Source organism: Sander lucioperca, chromosome 11 (genome assembly GCF_008315115.2).
Source record: "Sander lucioperca isolate FBNREF2018 chromosome 11, SLUC_FBN_1.2, whole genome shotgun sequence".
Taxonomy (NCBI): domain Eukaryota; kingdom Metazoa; phylum Chordata; class Actinopteri; order Perciformes; family Percidae; genus Sander; species Sander lucioperca.
In genome coordinates this window covers 10,162,928-10,186,476 of record NC_050183.1, presented here as the reverse complement: position 1 = coordinate 10,186,476, position 23,549 = coordinate 10,162,928, and the positions used below count along the sequence as shown (strand labels likewise).

The window sequence follows — 23,549 nt, the reverse complement described above, 5'->3', positions numbered from 1 at the left end:
AGACAGCAGTCCATTAAAGTCGTCAAAGAAGGATGTACAGTATTTAGGTGGCCTGTAGATAATTAGAAATATAGGTCGAGAGGGGGACCTTAACTGAAGAGCCACATATTCAAAAGAAGCAAAGTTTCCATAAGCTATTTGAGTACATTGGAACGAGTCGTTAAACAAAATGGCGACTCCACCTCCTTTCTTATTCGCTCTATTCTCACTCATAAAACTGAAGTTAGGGGGAGCTGACTCAATGAGAACAGCATCACTGTTATTATGGTCTAACCAGGTTTCAGTTAAAAACATAAAATCAAGATTGTGCTTAATAATAAAATCATTGATTAAAAATGATTTACCCGCCAAAGACCTGACGTTTAGTAAGGCTAGTGTTAGTGTGTTAAAATAGTTATCTGTCTCGTTTTTTGGGACAGGCTGTGGCTGACGAGGAATGGATGCTAAATTTGCTAAGTTGGCAGTTAAGTCCTTCTTTTTCTTACTTAGTGGATTCACCATTCTTTTTCTATTACCTATCACAACATAGATTGACGAAGAATTGAATACACAGGACCCAGGCTTGTCCTGGAAAGAGTCATGAGTGCCACTAGGCATGCAGCCTGGGCCCAGCACATATCAGTTAAAGCTTGTTTCATTCTGTACACAAGCATACTTATCAGTCTGGGGAGAAGGAGTTAGCTGCCGTCCTTGAGGGGGCAGAGGTGCCTGGCATTTTACTTTCAGTGGTTGAGTCCAAACACGGTCAGTTTGATGCTGGGGGCGAGTGATGGGAGAAGGTAGTGGGGTAAACTTGGTTCCAGCATCTACCAGCTGCTCCATCCGGTCAGTGAACCCCAACATGTGGCAGGGGGACACAGGGGAAAGGGTGAATGGGGAGAGCGATGGATCCTCAAAGGCATCGGGGTTGGTAAGGGGGTTTGAGGAGTGTTGGACGGGTGAAGGGGGTTGAGATTTCTCGTCTCCGCTCTGAGGTCCTCCATGGTCAAATCTTTGCTCAGGTGGGGGCTGTGGTGGATCACTGCCGCACTTTGTTGTGTCTTCCTCTTGTTTTGTTTGTGTTGATTTATCTTGTCCTGTGTCCTTGGCTGAGGGAGCAGATGTGTGGTGCAGAAAGTAAAGTAGGCTAGAGGTGAACAGCTTTACTCCTGGCTTGTTAAGGAAAAGTCCATCTGCTTTAAAAAGATGTCTGCGGTCCCAAAATTTTTTAAAATTGTCAATGAACCGCAGAGAGTGGACGGTACATGCAGTTGAAAGCCATTTGTTCAGTGCCAACAGTCTGCTGAATCTCTCAGCTCCTATTCTGACTGGCGGTATAGGGCCACTGATAAACACCTTCACATTTAGGGAGCTGACTGTGTTCAGCAGAATCATGAAGTCACGATTCAGCACTTCAGACTGTTGCTTTACAACATCATGTGACCCTATATGCAGTATAATGTTTTTCACAGTTGGGTGTGCTGCCATGATATCCGGGATTCTTTGGGCTAAGTCAGACACCATGTCTTTGGGAAAACAGAATTTTGGTGTTTTTACTGCTTTTTATGTTTTTTACAGCAGAGTCACCCACAATCAGAGTTTGGTGCCCAGTCGTTAGCTTTCCCTGTAGCTTTTTACTTTTTGAATTGCTCTCAGTCCTTACCCTGCTGTGTGACGATGAGACGCAATCCAGGTCATGTCCAGGGTCCTGCAGCAGAGGAGCAAATCTGTTATCCAGTTGCACACTCAGTTGTTGGGGAGGCATTTTGTTGCTAATTCTCCCTTTTGCAGCTGTCCACGGCTGTGTCCTACTGAGTACAGGGGTAGAAGAGGCGCTCTGCCTGGATGGTAATGCAGGCCAGCCGTTCATATCACAAATCTCAGGGCGCTGTGCTCTGCCCGTTAGTCGTCCTTCCCAGGAAAAGGATTTACTCTTAGGCTTTGCACCAAAAGAGTTCCAGGGAGGACTACCACTTGTTGATTTGTTACTTATTCCACAGCCCTCCTGTTTGTCCGTAGTCTTTCTGGTGCTAGTTAGCCGTGTGTTGGCATGCTTCTGTCCATTGTTTTGGGTCAATGGTAAAGTGGTGTCATTCCCACATGATCCGTTCACTTCCAGGTTTACTTCTAACCGTTGAATTTTGGTTTCCAGAATAACAATCTTCTGAAGGAGTTTGTAGTAGTCCTCCATGGAGAAGGGAGGCATCTTGCTGCTAATTAGCTTTAGCTACAATCACTTTAGGACAGGCTTGAGCTATTGGTAGGCCACGCTCACGCAGAAAAATGTTGAAATATGGCAATAGCCTACTATGTCTACAAAAAATGTATAGTCCAGTGATTTATAAATCATAAAGCCATTTCTTACAACGTATAGACCCTTTATAAAGGGTTCCTTATTAGAAAGTGGTACCTAATAATTATAAAGAATAACAAACTCGAACGGAGCCAGAAACATCTCAGCCTTTATTGGTCATGTTTATCTCTGTCGGAATGTTGTGAAAGTCTCAACCATGAAACATAAATGACGTTCAGGGCTGCACAATAAATACAGGTGATAGTTTCAAATGGACAAGGTAAGAAGATGTTGTCCATTCCATGTAGGAGCATTTACATGATTAAACTGATTAGACATTAAATATGGTTAAATTAACTAAATCATTGAGTTTACATGAGACCATTGTGTACACAGTACAATAGATAATATATATAATGTTTAGATAACAGTCTACATCTGTTTTATTTTAATCATTCTGCTCATCTCCAATTTGATCGATGCTGTTCATTCATTACACATTGAGATTTGGACATCTGACAAAAATATTAGACATTAACCTATGAAGGTAAATATGGTGCAAAAAGGGAGAGCTTGTAGAATACAATGTGAGAACTTGCAGAACAAAAAATCTGAACTTGTATGTTAAAATTTGCACTTGTAAAAAATATTCACACACATGTGATCTGAATTTGAAGTCATACAAAGAAAAAAAACATGAGAGCTTGTAAAAAAAATCTGAACTTGTAAGTTGAAATTTGCACTTGTAGAAAATGTTCACACACCTGTATTCTGAATGTGAAGTTACAGAAAAAATATTCACAAATGTGTAGATTGATATTTACATGAACACAATGACAGCTGCAAACTTATAATGCAACATTTACTCGTATACTTTTTTTTTACTCTGGTTCATTTTCCATCACAACCACAACTCAGTGATTACAACCTCTGGAATCTGTCACTGCAACTTCACATATGTGCTCTCTCGCATCACAAAGTGGCCAATCTGCGCACCTCGACTTTCACAACACTCTTGACGATACATTTGGTGCAAAACTAATTTGTACCTGTGGACTTAGGCTGTGGAGCTCTGAGCTAACAGAACGGGAAAAGCCTTCTTATATACAGTCTATGGGAAAATCAGGGTTTCTATCGCCAGATGAGGGACAACTCTGTCTGGCTTATTTATGTAGCATGGAAACTTGGTGGAATAGCATGCTAGCGTTAGCTAACTAGCAGCCAGCCCGCTTCTAAATAAATACCTTTTAATTTAATTGTCTAAACATTTTTAACAGTCAAACTAAAACGCTGGCGGTGAGCTCCACGGCCTGCAGCCGCAGACGGACCGTCATCAGTGGGGATCGACCAGCGTAGTAACACTGCTTTTGCCAGAAAGCTTCGCTGCCGACCTCGACCTGCAGTCGGAGCTCCAGTGGGACACGGAGAGCCCCACATCCGGTAGCAGCGGCCCATTCCCCAAAGAGATTTACTATTGCCTAGTTTTTAAACAGTACTTTGCCTTATAAAATCATTATTTTCCCTAGTGGATGCAATTCTCGGCAGGGATGCGAAACTTGGCACATGTTACCCACTGATGACGGTCCGTCTGCGGCTGCAGGCCGTGGAGCTCACCGCCAGTGTTTTAGTTTGACTGTTAAAAATGTTTAGACAATTAAAAGGTATTTATTTAGAAGCGGGCTGGCTGCTAGTTAGCTAACGCTAGCATGCTATTCCACCAAGTTTCCATGCTACATAAATAAGCCAGACAGAGTTGTCCCTCATCTGGCGATAGAAACCCTGCTTTTCCCGTTCTGTTAGCTCAGAGCTCCACAGCCTAAGTCCACAGGTACTAATTAGTTTTGCACCAAATGTATCGTCAAGAGTGTTGTGAAAGTCGAGGTGCGCAGATTGGCCACTTTGTGATGCGAGAGAGCACATATGTGAAGTTGCAGTGACAGATTCCAGAGGTTGTAATCACTGAGTTGTGGTTGTGATGGAAAATGAACCAGAGTAAAAAAAAAAGTATACGAGTAAATGTTGCATTATAAGTTTGCAGCTGTCATTGTGTTCATGTAAATATCAATCTACACATTTGTGAATATTTTTTCTGTAACTTCACATTCAGAATACAGGTGTGTGAACATTTTCTACAAGTGCAAATTTCAACTTACAAGTTCAGATTTTTTTTTACAAGCTCTCATGTTTTTTTTCTTTGTATGACTTCAAATTCAGATCACATGTGTGTGAATATTTTTAACAAGTGCAAATTGTATTTTTACAAGTGCAAATTAAATTTTTACAAGTGCAAATTTAAACATACAAGTTCAGATTTTTTGTTCTGCAAGTTCTCACATTGTATTCTACAAGCTCTCCCTTTTTGCACCATATTTACCTTCATAATTAACTGTTATAAAATCCCTTTCACTGGGTATTGTGGTTCCTTTAAAATATCAACATACGTTTGGTAAACCATGGGTGAAATGTTTGCCTAAAACAGTGATCAGTGTCTCTAAAAGCAAATCAGTGTAAAACAATTCATTATTTTTCATTGCTTTTTGTAAACAGACCACATAGATTTCCAAAAGAATGAACAGTCTGACATCAGAGGCCATAGCTGGAATCATTTACCCCAGTTATACCCACTGAGGCAGTAGCACCATGTACAGCATTTTCTCCAGTAGACCCATGTCCTTCCCTTGGATCAACTCTTGTGAGAACACGAGGTTTGAATTTTTTTCAAAGTTGGTAAAACTCAACAGGGTGACTGTTGACCAGTCACAAAGAACTAATGCATCATACTCAAATTGTTGGATGTTAGATTCAAAGTTTAGTTTAAAGCTCCTGTAATTCTTGTCCCTGCTGTTCAGCACTTCAGTCAAAGACATTTTTGATATACTTATGGCTGCTGTGCTTCATATAGTGCCTTTAATCTGATTAGTCAATCAGGTTACTTATCACATTTGCAGTCAGCTAAATGCTTGATGGAGTGGTCACACACGCATGCACGCGCGCACACACACACACACACACACACACACACACACACACACAGTCTCTTTGGCTCTGTATAGCAGTTGTGGATTACATGTTCCATCCAAGTCCGATGTGGGTGGCCAGCAGGTAGCACATGCCGATCGTACACGTCATTATCATCATGGGGAATCCTAACCTGTAAGAAGCAAGAAAACAATAGATTTATGTCGTGAATTTTATTCTTACTGGGAAAAATTTTGTGTATTTATTGGTCACCAAAATTCTACGTTACCATGTTAAGTGTTACAGTAACATTCTAACATGCTAAAAGTTACATGGCACACGTTAGCCTGCTGATGTCACTATGAGCAGCACTACAACCAATTACTGTGTTAACCGGCACGTCGGGGTTGTTAGACACTCCATCTCTGTCACTGCAAGGCTAATGGCCAAGAGCTTATTTAAAATTGCCCTTGTTTGTTATTTGGGCTAAAGGTGGGTGGTGGTAGTGCTAGAGTGGGTGTGAATGAGGGGCCCAATTTGGAAAATGTTGTCCTCCCTGTACATAATTCCTAATGGCTGGCCTGCATGTCACTTCACAGCGCAGCTGAACCAGATACAGTATCTGAGTCTAACAAAGAGCTGCTTTGCACACATTTTCATACATAAACAACAACACTCATTTGTCAGTGTACTCCAAAACAACCCACAGGACTTCTCCAAGTAATTAGACTGATGGAAGTTAAGCAAAGTCTGACAACATAGAACTGAGCCTGACAAGCTCTGAAGTGGCCACTGCAATGACATTTTTATCAAAACACTGTGGCGTGTGTAACATATGTCTAGATGTGTGTGATATATATATATATATATATATATATATATGTGTGTGTGTGTGTGTGTGTGTGTCCCTGATGTCTCCACTTGTGTGTTTTGTTCCTTTCCAACAATCAGTGGTTTCTATTCATTTGAAACAAGTTAGAGTTAGATCATCCAGAGTGTCTTTGTTGTTGCCGAAGGTTAGTCATTGTGCATTATAATAATACATACAGCACAGCAATAGCAATAACATAACACACAGTATAAACAATATAAAGTGTTAAATGATTGCTGTACCTACTGTAACTCAGGCATGTGTCGAGTATCATGCCATTATGTACAACACAATTGTCAGAAAATCATTAAACAGTCCAACAATGGCTAAGTACAGACACATTTGGCTACATTTCTCTACATCAGACATATGCAGCTGACTGCCTAAAGCAACATGCTCATGAATAAATGTTTGATAAGGCGGTGGGTACTTCACAATGCCACCTGACATCACAGCCTCCCTCTACAACTGTTTCAGTGTACGATTAAGGCTGTGATATGTTGGACTGTTTCCTGTTATTCTCTCTTTTCTTTCTTTGGACAACTCAAGAATAAACAAGTGGATGAGCACTCAACGTTGAATCAATTAGCCGTCTGACATGACTTTTATAAAAGTGTCTTTTTTTAGAGGCTAATTTTCTGGTGAGGTAGAAAGGCAACAGAAAATTACAAAGAGTGGAAAATAAATGGTCATTGTAGAGAACACTGTCTGCTTTTCTTTATTGAACTAATTGTATTGTTTTTCTTTGTATTAGACCTATTTTTATCGGCAGCCACAGGCTAATACATTCCGTATATGTGAAAACATTTTTGGGCAATGCAACAGATTCATCATCTGATGTGTGACACTTTACTGAACCCCATGGGGAGACTCTCTTTTCACTCAGCTCAGAGGAGGGAGGTCAGAGCTGCACTAAGAAGAGCTGGTACAAATTCAGGTTTGCTTAAGGACACCTCAGCCTGCAGATGAAGGGTCTGTCCTCCTGCTCACTATCTGCTGCTCCAAGACATGTTAAAACAGGCTTGCATATTACTTGCCAAATCACATCATGCTTGACGAGATAAACTAAAATGCCTTGTAGTGCACGTAAACAACGCACTATTCTGAAGTTAGGCACCTGTGACAGAGTAAAGTTTGTTGTGAGCCCTTGGTAAATTGTGCTATTGCCTGGCATTTTAAAGGCCAGCCCTACTCTCAATATAATGACTGAAATTAAGTTAGCTTCATGATGCAACAGCCATGTAAAACAGACAAAAGGCCAGACTGCTTTCCAAGTTTTTCATTCCTCACTTAGTATCATGAATATAAAATGTGCCCTTAGATGACGCCAGATGGTTTGTCATTTGGATGTCTACCATGTCCTATATGGACACATGGCTGCTCCGATGGCCAGAGATCTGTTTGCCCCCAGTCTTTGACACGACACACACACAGAACGTGGAAGGTGTGTTGTTTGTGATTCTCAGCATGTGGCTGTTTGCCAGAAGAAACATTTAGTTTCTAAAGAAGCTGGAGGCAGCAAAAAAAAACACCGCTGGCTAAACTATTTAAAAGTGGCGGGTTTGTTTAGGACACCCCCCCGTCTGTCGCTAGCAATGATGACGCCGTGATTAGTGACTATTCTCTCTGACCAATCAGGAGTCTGCAGGTTTTCACGTCACCTTTTGGTATCGCCTCAGCTCGCTTGGAACCTCGACGGAGGTGGTACTAAAAGAAGTACCTGTTAGCAGGTACCAGCGACTTTTTATCAGAATGGAAAACCAAAAAAATGGTGAGTAGAGATGAGCTGAGTCGAGCAGGTACCATGTGATGGAAAAACGCCTACTGTAGTTGAAATGGGCTGTTTGTTTGACCACTGGTCAGTAACAAACATTATTACATATTCTATTTGGTCTAAATGTAGTTTTACCAGCAGACATTCAGTGTGAAACGGCTATTACAATAACTATAACTGTAGAACACACTCCGGTCAGACAAGGCCTTGCAGACAATGATGTGAAATGGCAAAGTTAACTGTGCAAGCTTTAATTTTTAGCGAGATGCAAAAGGTTATGTCTCTTTGCCTTATGTGTTTTCTTTTTACCTGGGCAGGATTCCTTCTCTGAGGATCTTATTTTGATCTTCAGTATTTGATGGGCAGTGAGTCATAGGTACCTATGATTTTTTGTTTTACTTTCCAATATTAACTTCGCCTTTTATGGAAATATGTAAAAAAAAAAATAAAATAAAAAATAAGCCTGATTATGACAACAGAAGCATTTTTACTTACGTAAATATGACTATTTGGTGCATGATTGATCGCCAGATTTATAAATGGAATAAGTTATATCTGATATTAAATGCAGTGACCCACAGTTGTTTGGATACTCTAACCAGAAGTGTGCACTAGTATTTAACTTAAGTCACTAATGGATTAACTTTATACTTAAAATGTAGCTTACTTAATTGATACCTAATTGGGGGTCATCAGCCAAATTACAATAAACAGGTGTTTTATGTTTATGACTTATTAAAGAAATGTAGTCAAGTTTGCTGATTGTAGCTATTACTGAAAAATAGTTTCAACGTGTATTTCATTTTGCTTATCTGCACCAGGTTAGGTGCAAACTGTCCTTAAACAAAACAGGACTGATCAAGGGTGTCAGAGTCACTGACATGACATGTGGTCAGATTTTGAACTTTAATTAAAGATCCCCCGTGTGGCCAATTAAGGCTGTATTACATTAGTTCCTTATTTAAGACATGGGATAAGTTAAATGTTTGGAGGATTTAATGTCTCACAGGAAAAATGAGAGTTAGGGCACTTGATGCAGTGCCCTAACTGACTAGTACTACTTTTGTTATGCTGCATCATAAATAACCTTAATCTGAATTGTTAGGGTTATCAAATCAAATGTCAATATCAGAAATGGAAAACAACAACAAACAATAAAGGGTTTAGTGCATGTATAATTCTCAAAATACAGATAATACAGAAAATGGTCTATAAAAGCAATAAGGACTGAAATCATTGGAAAAGCTTTTCATGTGCATTCTGTTTCCTTTTCAAAAAATTGGAAATAGTTAGCAGATATTGGCCTATTGTACTGTATCTGTTCACTCTCTCTCTTATATAAAGTCCTCCTGAATCAGAAGCCATTTCAAAGCCCTATTTTAAGATGACCTTTCAGAATCGTCCATATATCGAGTCTTCTGCACTGGAGAAGCTGTTGGAAGTGTGTGTGTGTGCATGTGTGTGCATATCTGATAATTGTGTATCAGTGTATTACTCTTTATTGCTACAACGATTTCTTTTTTCAGATGAACACAATTATGCAGTTTATATTTAATATGCATGTGGAAATGTCAAATTAGTACTTGAACTAAGGATTAATGAGGCTAGTCATGCACTTAGGCTCATTAATAATGATTTCAATACGGCGTGGTGGTGCATTTAAATTGTAACAGAGTCAAACTTTTTGAGAACTGAGTTGGAAAGGTCAGGCTGATTATCATTTTTATTTACACATAAAAGGTTTAATATGATGTGAATAATAAGGAAAACCTCAGAGAAAAATGATCAACTGAAATAATGGAGAAAGATTTGCTATGATCTGACTTTCTGTAATTTTAGAGGTCAGTCCCATCCATCACAAAACCTCCTCTAAGGACATACTGAAATGGGTCAGAGGAAATGGCTTGTATTTGTCAATTTACTATTTTAAATTAACTCCATATTTTCACATTTACCATAATTCTAATAACAAACTAACTTTATTCCTTAATCGTCACATACACAGCACAATGTAGTGCAATTATATTACTGCATTTTAACCCATCCTAAGTATTAGGAGCAGTGGACAGCTATACATACAGTATCCGGGGAGCCACTTGGGGTTCATTGTCTTGTTTAGGGACACTTTGACATGTGGTCGGAGGAGCCTGAAATCAAGCTCTGAGCATCTAATATTGAGGCAGGTGGGTGATCCAGTTTACCAATAGATGATATTGGCCTACTGAACCCACTAGTAGGTAGAGTAGAGCCCTACCACCTCAATCTGGTAATGATAAACAACTGATAACGGCTTTTTGATCAGCTGATAACATTCAAAGCGGGTGACATGCAGCAAAGGGCCGCAGGTCGGACTTAAACCCAGGCCAATGCAGTAAGGGCGGTAAGGACTAAGCCTTGGTACGTGGGGTGCTTGCTCAAACAAGTGAGCTACCAGGGCGCCCCGCAGGCGAATCTTTTTGAATGTTCGTATGGGTTTCTTGCAGTACTTAGTGATCATTCGAAAAAGTCTGAAAAATACCTTTTGTCTCGATTGGTAATAATTAACTGTTCGCTAAGCCCTGCTCTCCTTCATTTCGGTTGCTACATCCGTCAAGCTTTCCATTCTTGCACAGGATATATGTAATGTAAAATAATGTATGTTAGCAGAGGAAGCAGCAAAAGCAATCTTATTTCCAGCCAGCCTATCGATTTTGTCTGCTAAAATGACAACTGTCACTAACAGATTTTACCATCCGGAGCGAGCTGACTAATGTGCTACTCGTGAACAAAGTTTTGTTTTTTTTGTTTTTTTTTTAGCTGTAACTGATGTTGCTATTGAAGGCTGACCACAGAAATAATGACAAGAATTGTTATTGTTACTTTAAAAACCACATAGTGTATTCCAACTGTGTGGGACAGTGGTTCCCAAACTTTTTTTCTACGTGCTAAATTGACACAAATTAGACCAAGGACCGCCATTTGATAAGATTTCATTCCAGGGGCCCCGATCTGATAATATTTTAGCTTTTAGATGTTTTTGTTACAGAAAGTTTTTATTAGAGAAAGTCATACATTCTGTCATTGTATTACTTATGGATGGAATTATAGTGAAAATTGTACTAAGAAATGATTCCACTTTTTTGCTGGGGATCCCCTAAAACACCCTCAAGGACCCCTAAGGGTTCCCGGGCCCCACTTTGGGAACCACTGGTGTGAGATGCTGAGCTGTTTTCTGAGTGGCTAACTAGAACTAAAACTGCTCTTCACTGCTGGTTTCTTTATGATAGTGCTAAACCCGCAGCCATATCAGTTACAGTACTGAACAGAAAACTTCAGACCACTAAAACACACCACTCACCCCCCCCCCAAGCTAAAGAATCAATGCTATAAAAAACCCAGAGCTGGATGGCAATGTAGACGGAACAACTCAGTCGTTTGTATATTGATTTGTAGTGGGAGAATACAGTTCACTCCATACTGTGCTGCTGAGACTATGTTTCTACCAGTGCCATATATACTATATATATATATATATATATATATATATATATATAGGTATTTGAATTACAGTCTAAATAAATATACTATATAAAAATAGTGTTTTTTCAAAGTCAAGGCCTAAATAGCCCATTAACAGGAGAGACCACTATGATTTTTATCTTTGTGGAAAGAATGTCCACGTAAGATGGATGGAGTGAGGAATCTCTTAACTCTTATCATAATCAGACAAGCTGAGGTCACCTCTACAAGGGAGAATCTCTTTCTGCTGAGCAGTACCCATTTACCCATAACAGGCACAGCATGACGGGACAGAGGGCAGGTGAAAAAGTTGCCCCAATACAGCATAGAGAGGAGAAAGGTTCCCCTTGTCTAAAAATTCAAATCGTTGTGACCTCACATGTAACTTGTGACACGTTGATTTAATTGTATCTGATGGGAGCTCTTTGAAATGTCCGATGCAATCTCAAAGACTTTCTTTCGAACCAGAGGGATGCACTCGTCTGACTGGGAAGGCTGTTTGCTTGACACAGGACAGCATAGATCCCTATGACAATGCTTGGCCTGTGCTGTTCAATGAGCAGCATGACTTGCAAAATGTTCAAAGGTGCAGTCTTTAGGCTGTAGGGAGGTACAGAAAATATTCTCTGTACCTATATTATTTTTTCCCTGATTACAGTGCATGCTAGATTTCTCGCAAATTAAGGTAGCACACCAGCAGTAACTAGCGCAGGGGACCATTGTTCCCTGCACAGGTCTACTGCATGAGATGTATGAATGACAATATCAATCCTGTCACATCATGGTGGGACAAAGGGAGGCAGCACAAGGTGTGGAGAAACCAAATAATGGTCCTGTCTTTGTTAATCAGCTTACATTGTTTCATGTCATTTTGTTTACTAAACCACTTAATCCCAAACCTTTTAAGAAAATGTGTCTAATTGGGCCCCTTGTCATGTTTCAGATGTCTATGAGTTGTTAGCATTTCCAACAAAGAGACAAAAGTGTTCAAGGCCCGAAATAAACTCTGTTTCTGTAATACAAATGTATGTGTCAGATCTTCTTTCCTTTCCCATTAATCATCTCACAACCCCTTAGATTTATCTTGCGACCCTCTGGAAGGGAACCGACCCCTAGGTTGGGAACTAATGGTCTATAATACCTAACTGTATATTCAATCCTATTATTAATATGAGCCCAAGCCCATTTTTATTTTTTATTTTACTGTTATTATCTTTTTCTATTGTATATGGGGTATTTCATTATATTAATTAATTGTCTGTATTTTTATTTGCTGGATTGTACTTACAGTAATTGTAGTGCTTAATTGTTTTAATTTAGTTTTCTCCACATATCGCAATGTTGTTCCAAAAGCAATTATTAAATTACTTCTTCCACCACTGATCAAATCACTGTGAAAATGCCGATAGGTACTAAGCTGCTATTTTTTCACACTGAGCATGCAAACACTAGCAATGGCTTACTGTATACCTTGTCGAGCTGGAGTATGTATACCATACAGCACATATAGAGTAGGTGCTTCTCCCATGCTCCCCAGGTTAATGGTTTAAAAAGAGGAGGAGGATCAGGGCCTAGAGGCATGAAGGAAGCAACAGGGGCCATGCCAACTAACTGCTGAGCTATTCAGGGTCACTCATTTTCCTTTGTGATGTCTCAGAAAGGCATTCATGTCCCTGTGGGCTCATCTGTGAGCTGAACCACCTGATACAGCACTAGTCAGTCCCAGCTGCCTGGAGTTGCAGACAAACGTATCTCCCCCTTACCTGTCTCTCTGAACAGCTGTGACCCTTGCCACAGACAGCCAATTACAGGCAGTGCTTCAGCCGAGAGCAATGCTTCTATCCAATGACTGTAAACACAGCGTGAGTGTGAAAGAAGGGGAGCTGACAGGGTGCAACTGTTCTTATACGTTTTAGTGAAATCTCATGCAGATGGACAATCCTGAGTCTTTTCAGTGCTATCACAAATTTGAACATAACTATTACAAACTGATGGCATTTTCCAATTATATCATTCATTTTTACTGGAACAGAGAAGGAAACAAAAAAACTGACAATGACTAGGTAATTGTGCATTTTTTTTTCTTTACAACATGAAAGCTCACCTGTTGTTATTCTTTTCTTTCACCATCACCAGCCACAATCTCGCTACCTGTTCTCTGCTCCACCTTAATGTTGTATGCAATAATAAACTATTGATTACACTATTGATTGATGGTTGCATCCCTCTAAGATCTAATACAAGGAGACCATATCATCTGGCTAACTAAAATGAAGTGAGGACACAAAACTTCTGTAATAACGGTTGCAGCTAACAATTATATTTCTGATTATTTTTTTTAAATGCCCATCACAGTTTCCCAGAGGCCAAGGTCACATCCTTTACATGCTTATTGAACAGTCAAAGCAACACATCCTCACATTCTAGAAGCTGGAAGCAGCAAATGTTTGGTATTTTCGCTTGATAAATGACTTAATCAATTATCAGATTCTTTTTTAACAAATGTTCTGTTGATCTTTTAATTGGCTCTATGTGAAAAGTTATTACAATTCATCCATCCATCCATTATCTAAAGTTAAACACTACCAAAACGAAAGATATGATAATTGATTTTAGAACACGCGCTGTTGATCGCGTCACCACGATTATTAAAGGACAGGCTGTGGATCAGGTGGAGAGTTATAAATATCTTGGTACAGTGATAGATTCAAAACTGTCATTTGAGTTGAATTGTGATATGGTCTGTAAAAAGGGTCATCAACGTTTGAGTTGCCTTAGGGAACTTGCCAAATTTCACATTGACAGACGTATGTTGACTTTGTTTTATCTTGCTTTTATTGAATCTTTTATGTCATTTTCCATAGTGGTGTGGTATGGAAGCCTGTCAGTGAAGAACAGAAACTCCTTAAACCAAATTGTAAGATGGGCAAGTAAGATAATAGGATTATATCAAAGGAAATATTTACACAAATCAGCTGTACCGGAAAGCAAGTGCTGTCTTGAGTGATCGGTCGCATCCCTTAAGGAATGATTTGAAGTTACTTCCGTCTGGTCGCCGGTTTGCGGCTTTGAGATGGAAAACAACACTATTGTTATACTTTTGTTCCAGCTGCAATTGAATTCCTAAATAATAAGAGAGAAGTTTTAGTACTTGACAGTTAATATGGATAGAGGATATGTATGTGTTATGGCGCAGTCTGTCATGATGTCTATTTGTTTACTTGTAAATTTGTACGTGATTAGTTGTATGTTTTTATGTCTTTTATGTGGATGACCGAATTATTCTTTTTATCTGCAAAACAATTTTACCTGCGGGTATGAAATAAAATTACCTTGACCTTGACCTTGACCTTGAGGGGCAATCCATCCAATAGTTGTTGAGCTATTTTAGTGGTGGACTGACTGACTAACATCGTCCTCCCTAGAGCCACACTAATAGCATGGCTAAAAAAGCAAATAATATAAAGCTCACAAAAGAAACTGGAAATGTGCAAAGGACTGCAAAATTGCAGAAAAATGACAGGTCAAGCAGGTAAGGACTCTCCATTAAACTGGCAGCAGTGATCAATCCCTGTCACTCGGTCCAGTGGAAATATTTCCTGGCAACCTTGGCTTTCACCATGTGATTCTTTGATTTTAATGACAAAAGCCTACACAGCATTGATGCAGCCACGAACACTGCCTTAAATGATATGTGTCCCAGTGTACGGCGACCTTGCTGTGAGACATTCTTGTCTAAGCACAAAGCAGCGTTTCATGTAAACCCACATGCAGACATTCAAGTCAGCGATTCAAATATAATCTGTTACAGAGCAAAATCCCACAGGGAATGGCCTCGCTTTCTTTTCATCATCACATACAGTACACTTAGTAGTTCCATTACCAAGCGATTGACTATTAAGCCTAACCAGACTCTCATTCATCCGTCTTTTAACATCACTGACCACTTCCACTCCTCAAGCAAATTGCAAAGTATGTTACGTCACTGATATGAAAATGATTAGTAAGCAGGTGGCAACAAGGGAGGCAGTAGCGGACTTTAGATATGACATTTTTCGCCATTCACTTGGCTTTTTTCATAGCCTGGTTGACACCAGACCCTTCTCAGTTGTAACTGAGAGTGGGTCTGGGAAAGGTTCATTGACAGTTCATTTCCAAAGGGGCGTCACCAACGGACACCGCTCAAATGCCTCTGGGCGCATTGGATAGTCCAACCAATCAGATCAACGGTCCGGGTGACGCTGCGCTTCGGTAGCCGTCATTTTGAATGTAAACAAAAAGCTGCTTGCCGTTGCTGCGCTATCGTCGTCGCGTAAAGCCCGCCTCAACGGTTGTGATTGGTGTAAAGCCCGCCTCAGTGGTTGTGATTGGTGCCTCGATTTTGGGGACATTGGAAATGGGTTTGAATGGGCTCTTCGCCAGACTTCATCAGGGTTTACCCAGGCTACTTTTTTCAGTCAAATCAAGCTCACAATCAAGTTTCACTGTATGCAATTTAGTCATACAGCCAATCAGTCACAGTTTTTTCTGTAGACTATTGAGCACATTTTGCACCAGTTTGAGTTCCTCCATACTCACTGTAGTAAACATGTCTCAGTGCTCTTACAGTGTCACTGGAGAAGACACAAACTGAAACCACTGCCCAGTCCAGATGACATTAACTCATCTCTGCCAGGTCATTTCCTGGAGTTATTTAACTGACAGAAGGGTCCGCCTGCTGTAAATATCCCAAGTAAGGTCAAACGGTCACCCTTAAAAAACCTAGTCCTGCTTGGACAGATACACTAAATGTGCCCAGAATTCCAGCAACACTCCCCTCAAAGAGGAGAGCAGCTTCTGCCACATGATACACATTTCAGTGACCAGGACTCTGAGGAAACTCAGGCATTTGCAATTAATGATCTGAATTGTGAAACTTTTGGCTTTTCTCTAAATGTTCTAAAGCAACTCAACACACATTGTTGGCATCTCCTATTGTAGCATATGACATTCTGCGATATTACACAAGAGCTGCAATGTCATTATTGAGTGCAGAGATCTGTAAGCATCACTGAAGTGCCAATAATGACGTTAAATGTTGACGGCATACTATGCAACTTTTCCCGCTTCGGTCCCCCTACAGGTTGTCTCATTGGAACTGCAGCTCGCTGGAAAAGTTGCATAGTATGCCTTTAAAGTACACCCTCTAGTGTAATATTGTGATTATACATACAATGGTTACCAACAAAATAAGATATGATCAAACTGTATTCATAGTGTGAGGCAATTTGCTCACAAAAATATTAAAAATAAGTCAGAGTGGATTTCTAGTCTATTCTGAGTCAACCCTTAGCCAGCAAACTTAAGCTAACCTAACTTTAGGTTTGTAGAGATCGTAGTTTCCCAAACTGAATAAATACTAAACATATAAATACAAAACTGCTTTGCTAGCTCACTAGGATATGGACAGAGCGTTAGCTACTATGTCCACAAACTTCACATGTAGGCTATTTTTAACATAGCACCGACTCACCAGCCAAGCTAATGTGATTCTAACATTTCAATAACTCCAGGGCGTTGTATAATAAGACTACTGTACTGACCTTTAATACTATGAATCACTTTATATTTGACATGGAAATGGCGGAGTTACATTTTTTGTGATGAGCATGGTGTGCTATCATGCTGAATTGAGCACCTTCTAAATGTCTAGTTGACCAATTAGAATGCCTGGTCGGATCTTTGTTGTATAATGGACATTAAAATGTATATATATATATATATATATATTAGGGCTGTCAGCATTAACGCATTAATCGCGATGCGATTAAGGGCCGAACATAACGCGTTAATTTCTTTAATCGCATGCCGGCATTTATTAATTTATTTTACACTTCACTCGGCTTCGCGTCGTGCCTAACAGGCTACTATTTTGACCCTTTGCAGCACCGTTACTTATCATCAAGCTGCCACTTCCTCCTAACACATCCTGCTGCTGCAGGCTGCAGGCGTGATGGAGAAAGACAGCAGCAATAACTCTGAATGGAGCTTTTTATTTTCCAAAACTCCCGGGCAGCTCGTAGACAAGTCGAAAGCCATATACAAACAAGCCAAATTAAAATATCACCGAAGCACATCAAGCTTGAGCTACCACCTATGGAGCTAAGCATATAGTTCAGTTAACGTGATGCTACCCGCTAGCATGCTACCCACTCAGGCAAAGCAGTATTTTGGAGAGTGCAGCCCCACACACAGCCTGTATGACACGGAGAAAGCAGCCACACTGGAACTGCTGCAAGGTGCTGCAAACGCTGTCTCATTAACCGGTGATCACTGGACATCAGTGAGGAATCAAAATTATTTAGGAGTTACTAAACACTAGATTGACTCTGGTAAGGAGAGGGATTTTTAGTTTTTTAGTTAGGTACTTGGAGGAACTGTGCAATAATGACAGATTCACACATTTTTATTTTGTTTACAGTAAATAAATAATTACAAATCTTAAAATCAAGTTCATAAAGTAACTTTCTTTGCATTCATTTGATTCCCAATCAAGATACACTGGTAAGAATTGCTTTTGATTATTAATATGTACTTAAAAACTGTTCTGAAATGCAAAATAATAGAATTTTAATCATGTGATAAAATATGCGATTAATCGCGATAACCTATAGAAATTCAGCGATTAATCACAATTTAAAAAATTAATCATTTGACAGCCCTAATATATATATATATATATATATATATATATATATATATATATATATATATATATGTTGTAAGGCAAAGAGGGCGTACCTGAAGAATTCAATGAAGGAAAAGCCGTAGCCGTGTTGTTCAGCAATTCCTGCACACACAACGTTGGCTGATGCTCCTATCAATGTGCCATTTCCTAAACAGACAGGAGAACAACATGTAGGACAACTGTTAATCAAAATGTCAATCAAATACATAGTTATGAAGAGCATGAGCATAATGCAATACTAAGCATCCAACATTTATGCACTGCTATAACAATAATCTCTCAGTATTTTCAGCCTTAATCTAATATAAAGTTTTACTATTTCTAATCTTCTGAAGGCAGTGTTTTGACCATTAGGGTGCGTATCACTCCTGCCGTTCGATACTGCTCACATCTCAAAAGGTCTCATTGTGGGGATGGAGCTTGGCGGTGGCAACATTATATTCTGATCGATGCGGACCTGTCACAGTGCAGTTGATTAAACTGAAACACTATGACAGTTCTCTAACTCTCTCACTCTTTTGTCCTTCCCATCCACACAGACTGACCACACTGTGCTGAAGGGCCGGTAGAGCTTGGGGTGTGGTAGAGCCTGAATAAGGCCAGCTTTGAGGGCCTTGGGCTGCTCTCACAAAAAGAGCAGACTGACCTCTCTGGGGAGTGACACAGCTGTACAAAGTGTGGCTGTCAGCATATGATTTCTCCTTCTGGCAGAAGCCATCGATAAAGATCCACACCTTTCAAACAGCAATATAACTATAAAGTCCCTGGTGACTGTAAGTAACTGTGAACAGTTGTTGTGTGTTTTGAGCCCAAAACCAAACAGTCTCATCCCCTATTTTTATAAATGATAGAGGCTTACCTCCAAGACAGGCTCCCATGGCCAAGGCAAAGATGAGAGGTTTTATTGGCAGGTTCACATCTGCATCCTGACTTAAGTTGATGAGAACTGGAATCTGTGAGTACAGAGATAGAAAAAATGAAAAGTAAATTATCGAAAATATACACTGCTTCTAGTGTCTTGAGAGTTCTATCAATCTTCTCATGTTGCTCTGAGCAAGAAAGCGAATAAGCCATATTTCCTGTTTAAAATAGCCTCTAAATTGATTGATTCATACATTTATTTTTCTGGTCTGAAACGGGGGATTCAAGTCTTTTCTCAGCTTCAGTCTATTGTGACAATCAGGACATGCTTTCTTGTCAGCTGTGCACTGAACTGAAAATGAACGCAATTTGAAGTCTTCTTTTATTGGTAGAACAATGCTTGCATGGGCCTGAAAATATGGAAAAACTATCGGAGAAAAGGACATCTTCAAAACCCCTGGATACACTGGTCGACTAGTCAAAAAATCTGGCAGTTTAATTCTTGCCAGCAACATCTCATTCTGTCAGTGTGATAACAGCTATTCTTTTTTCTCACTGTCACTTTAATTGAGCACACTGGTGCCCCTCTGAATCTTTGATCTCTGTTCAATCTATTGATTGTTCAGCAGAACAGACAGCTGACAGCAAAATTGGTAAAAAGTTGGTCTAAAATCTGTAACAGAATTAGTTGTAAAATATGTCCTCACAGCTAAAGTAGCTGCAGTTCATGCGTGTCTGTCTGGATCCTGCTATATTCTAACAGCTGTTGTATGGAAAATGAGATGCAGTACTATTTTGTAGGTACCAGTAGATTATTCACTCACAATCCAACTTTGAGTAAAAATGAATGAGCAGGGTATCTAGAGTTTGTTCAAAGTAACATTAGTAAGAAGTAATACATGGTGGTGAAACCCATCTCAAGTCAAGTGAGTTGGTAGTTCTTCCCTGCTGTCTGTGTGTGTGATTCCACAAGGATATACAGGAGTGTGAAATTAAAGAGTCACGCTGAAGCCTCTTACCATGGTGGCAGTAAAGGGAATGTTGTCAATGAGAGAAGAAGCCAGAGCCGAGACCCACATCACCAAGATAATTGCTATAGCCAAGCGCTGGTCTTCTGGCACCGCCTGAGAGGGGAGATAATAAGAGTGACAGATAACTGACACTTTCATCGCCACTCAGATGCACACGCCCCCCTCAGCCCATCACTGATTTAAATCAAACGCACCAATTACGTGACACTGAACCTCTCTTCGGGGAGGAGAGGCTGAGAGGATGAAGCTGTTTGAATGTGGGACACGACCACAGGTGGTGGTAGTGGTGTCTTTGAGTTTTATCTCTGAGCTTTGCCGTACACACACAGCGAGGCCAATTCTCCACACGTGACAAGCATGATGTTGTTTGAACTCTCTTGATGATCTTCTCTTAGGTATGCATGGCCAGGGTAAAGGAGGCAATATCTCCTCCTTTCACCTGTCCTCTGCTTGTATCCAGAGAGGAGGCGATGCAATTCTCCCCAGCATGTTGTCCGTTGTTTGGGGAGGCTGAGCAGGTCAGAAACCATGAATAGCGCACCACCTGTCATGTGTGATTATTAGGCTTATAGAGGCCCACTGTCCAAACACAAGCTGACGTACCCATTACAGGTGCAATTCTCTGCTAAGAGACACCTCGCTTGCATGATGCACATAGGCTAGAATATGGGTGAAAATTACCTCAGACCCCTTCAACGGGCTGGCAGGAATCAGATGTAAACAAAAATAATTGAATTCAGAGCTGTGCAGAGCAAAAGGATCAATATGCATGAAATGCAATATCATGTCACCTGTGCCCAATTATCAATTGTGCCAGTTGCATGGAGCCGTGACAGATGATTGTAATGTTTAAGAATCAAAGGAAAAACTCACTTTTATAAGCAGTGCTGTCTGTTCTCCAATATAGTCGATAAGCTGCAGATGGGCTAAAGCCTGAAAAATGAAGAGGAGAAGATTAATATGAAGAAGAAGAAAAGATTGGAGGATAATTAGTTATAGGTGGGATTAAACCAAGAGAAGAAAAGCAATCTGGTTTGTATTCAGCAGCCATTAAGTAGACAGAGACAAATCTATTCTTGTTATCATTATTGACACAGAAAACAAAACAAATAGTCACACACTGGCCGTTCCTTATTGGGACTGCTTTGTGACTCTATAATGTACAATATTAAATATATTCAACATATAGACTTACCAGGGCCTACATCTATATCAAAGACTCAGAGGAGGGAAAGAGCAAAGCATTTAATATTACGCTTTCTTTTAATTCTTTCACTGGGAGGCTCATGGGTAAAGAAATAGATAATTAAGATTGTAAACTTACTGACTGGCTGAATGTCTCTGACTGCCCAGTGTACTGTAAATAGATATAATCACTGATCCTGTTTATTCATAGTATCTTGTAAAGATGCTTGTCAGAGGAGAAAATAGCTAAAACCTACATTCATCCCAGTTCTGGTTTATTTTTCATTTTATATAATTATCAGTTTTTGGTTTCCACTATTTTGTGTGGAGTCCAAAATCTCTTCAAAAAATATAAATGGGCTTTCAGTCAATGCTGTATGTTAAATACCTCCATCAAAACGAAGAGGGCGGCAAAGAACAGTAGTGTGGCCCACTCTACCCGGTGCAAAATAATCTCGAAATCCTGGATGTCGGCCAGAACCAAAAGCCACAGTGCACCCAGGATAGCAATCCAACCTGAGAGAAAGAACAAGACACACTGCCTGACATCTCTCTTTATGGCTAGAAAACACTCTCACATACATAAAAACTTGTTCATGGTCTTATCCAGCAGGCACATTTTTCATAGATTTATAACAAGACATATCACACACGACACATTGGGATCCTCAGGAGACTTTTTAAATGATTAAAAAAAGTGTTAATTAATTTAATGAAATGCAGTTCCATCTGCTCTCTGTTCACTGATTCTTTTCTTTAATCACAATTATCAAAAATAACAGCAACCTTTATGAAATGTTAACGATGCTACCACTGCGTTTTTACATCTAGGTCTTTACTTATTCCCCTTTGTCATCTTTGCTGCCCCATATAAGTCAACGATCAAGAAATATCTAAAACAAATGTACGTGTGAAAATGAAATTGCCAGAAAATCAACATGTGAGAATTCAATCTTGCGTGGAGTGTTCAACGCATGCCCTAACTATAACCCAATGAACAGATCATACCATGAAGTACCCTGTTGGCAACAATGAGTGGAGTGTTTGGTCTGTCTTGGTGGGTTTGATCAAGCATCCATTATCACAAAAATGTCATATCAACACATTCTAGACTGGAGGACAAGAGATGGCACCAGCCTGCTGATATTAACAATGAGATGGTGTTTTCGCAACAGTGTGCATCCACTTGGAGAAAATTTGATTAAACAGGTGAGCACCAGTAATTGCCTAGGTCGAGGCCTTTGGGGAAATAATTTCACAACTGATGAGAATTAGTAAAGAAAGAAGAGCAATGGAAGGACACAAAGAGGAGAGTGACAGAACAAAGATTAGAGACAGCGGGACTGAAAGACTCAAAGACAACATGCTGTGAGAAACTACATTTTTGCAATTGTTGTTTCTCACAGCATGTTCAGAGCCTACCGAGGTGTTCCTGGTAGTCTCTGTAAATTTGTATTTTTAACAAGGCAATTTGGTTCTCCATCATTGACTTTAATCTCTAGATGATGATACATTGTTAGCATAAATGTGGGCCAAAGTTTGCTGGAAATGGCCAATGAGTATGAACAACTGGGCAATGGGCAAGTGGGCAAAGTCAGCAACAGAGAAGTTGGTGAAGTGAAAATCAATAAATAATGAATGCTTAAAATCAATGTATAAAGGTTATCCACTTCCATTTAATAACATGTTTTATAAGGTTTTGTTATGTTATTACTGTAGCTAGGTTACTGTTGTTAACCAACAGTTGATTAGGCTTGTCTCGACTTCAAACTAATACTGATGTTTTTTTGGCAACTTAGGGCAGCACAACAAGCTGTGAACACAACACTGACAATTCACCATATTGTTGTTGCAAATGTGTTAGCAAACAGTGGCCAATTACGGTTATAGCAGACATGTAGCAACACTATTGTTTATCTGAAGTTGTGTTTCTGGCCATTATATGCCTGAGGGAAACATCTGAATCTTTAGCTGCTAAATGCTCCACTTTTACCAGCAAGTCACTAAGCCCCTTTCACACATAGTTCCCAGAAAATTACTGGGACAACTTTTCTAAAGCTATCCCCATTCTGGAACATTTCCACCAATGAAAGGCAATGTTAATGTAACATAATGTAATTTTTTGTTTGAATTGATTTATTCTGATGCACATGTACCTAGCAAATAATTTTGATTTTAAGCTATCTTTCTGTTGAATAGTTTATCCCTTCCGTTAGAAGTCCATGGATCCTTTTGTCAAAAACAATTGATCAGTTGATTGAATAATAAAAGCTAATGTAATTTCAAATTTTACTGTAACATAGCAGATTGCAGAAACAAGTAGATTACTCAAAATAAGTGTCCCAACAGAGGGAAAAAATAAAGACCAACAT

General features: G+C 39.7%; 1 protein-coding gene across 2 annotated transcripts in view; it reads right to left on the bottom strand.

Moving 5' to 3' along the window:
- Positions 1-2,429: 2,429 nt before the first annotated feature.
- Positions 2,430-23,549, bottom strand: part of oca2 (oculocutaneous albinism II) — a 59,664-nt gene continuing 38,544 nt past the window's right edge. For both annotated transcript variants that reach the window (XM_036007581.1, XM_036007582.1), the window contains exons 19-25: positions 21,566-21,693; positions 20,866-20,925; positions 19,981-20,085; positions 18,960-19,053; positions 18,154-18,247; positions 4,660-5,423; positions 2,430-2,811 (exon numbers count right to left, since the gene is read on the bottom strand). In XM_036007581.1, coding sequence (XP_035863474.1) covers positions 5,336-5,423; positions 18,154-18,247; positions 18,960-19,053; positions 19,981-20,085; positions 20,866-20,925; positions 21,566-21,693 — 569 coding nt within the window. In that variant the 3' untranslated portion in view covers positions 2,430-2,811; positions 4,660-5,335. The remainder of the gene's footprint in view (positions 2,812-4,659; positions 5,424-18,153; positions 18,248-18,959; positions 19,054-19,980; positions 20,086-20,865; positions 20,926-21,565; positions 21,694-23,549) is intronic.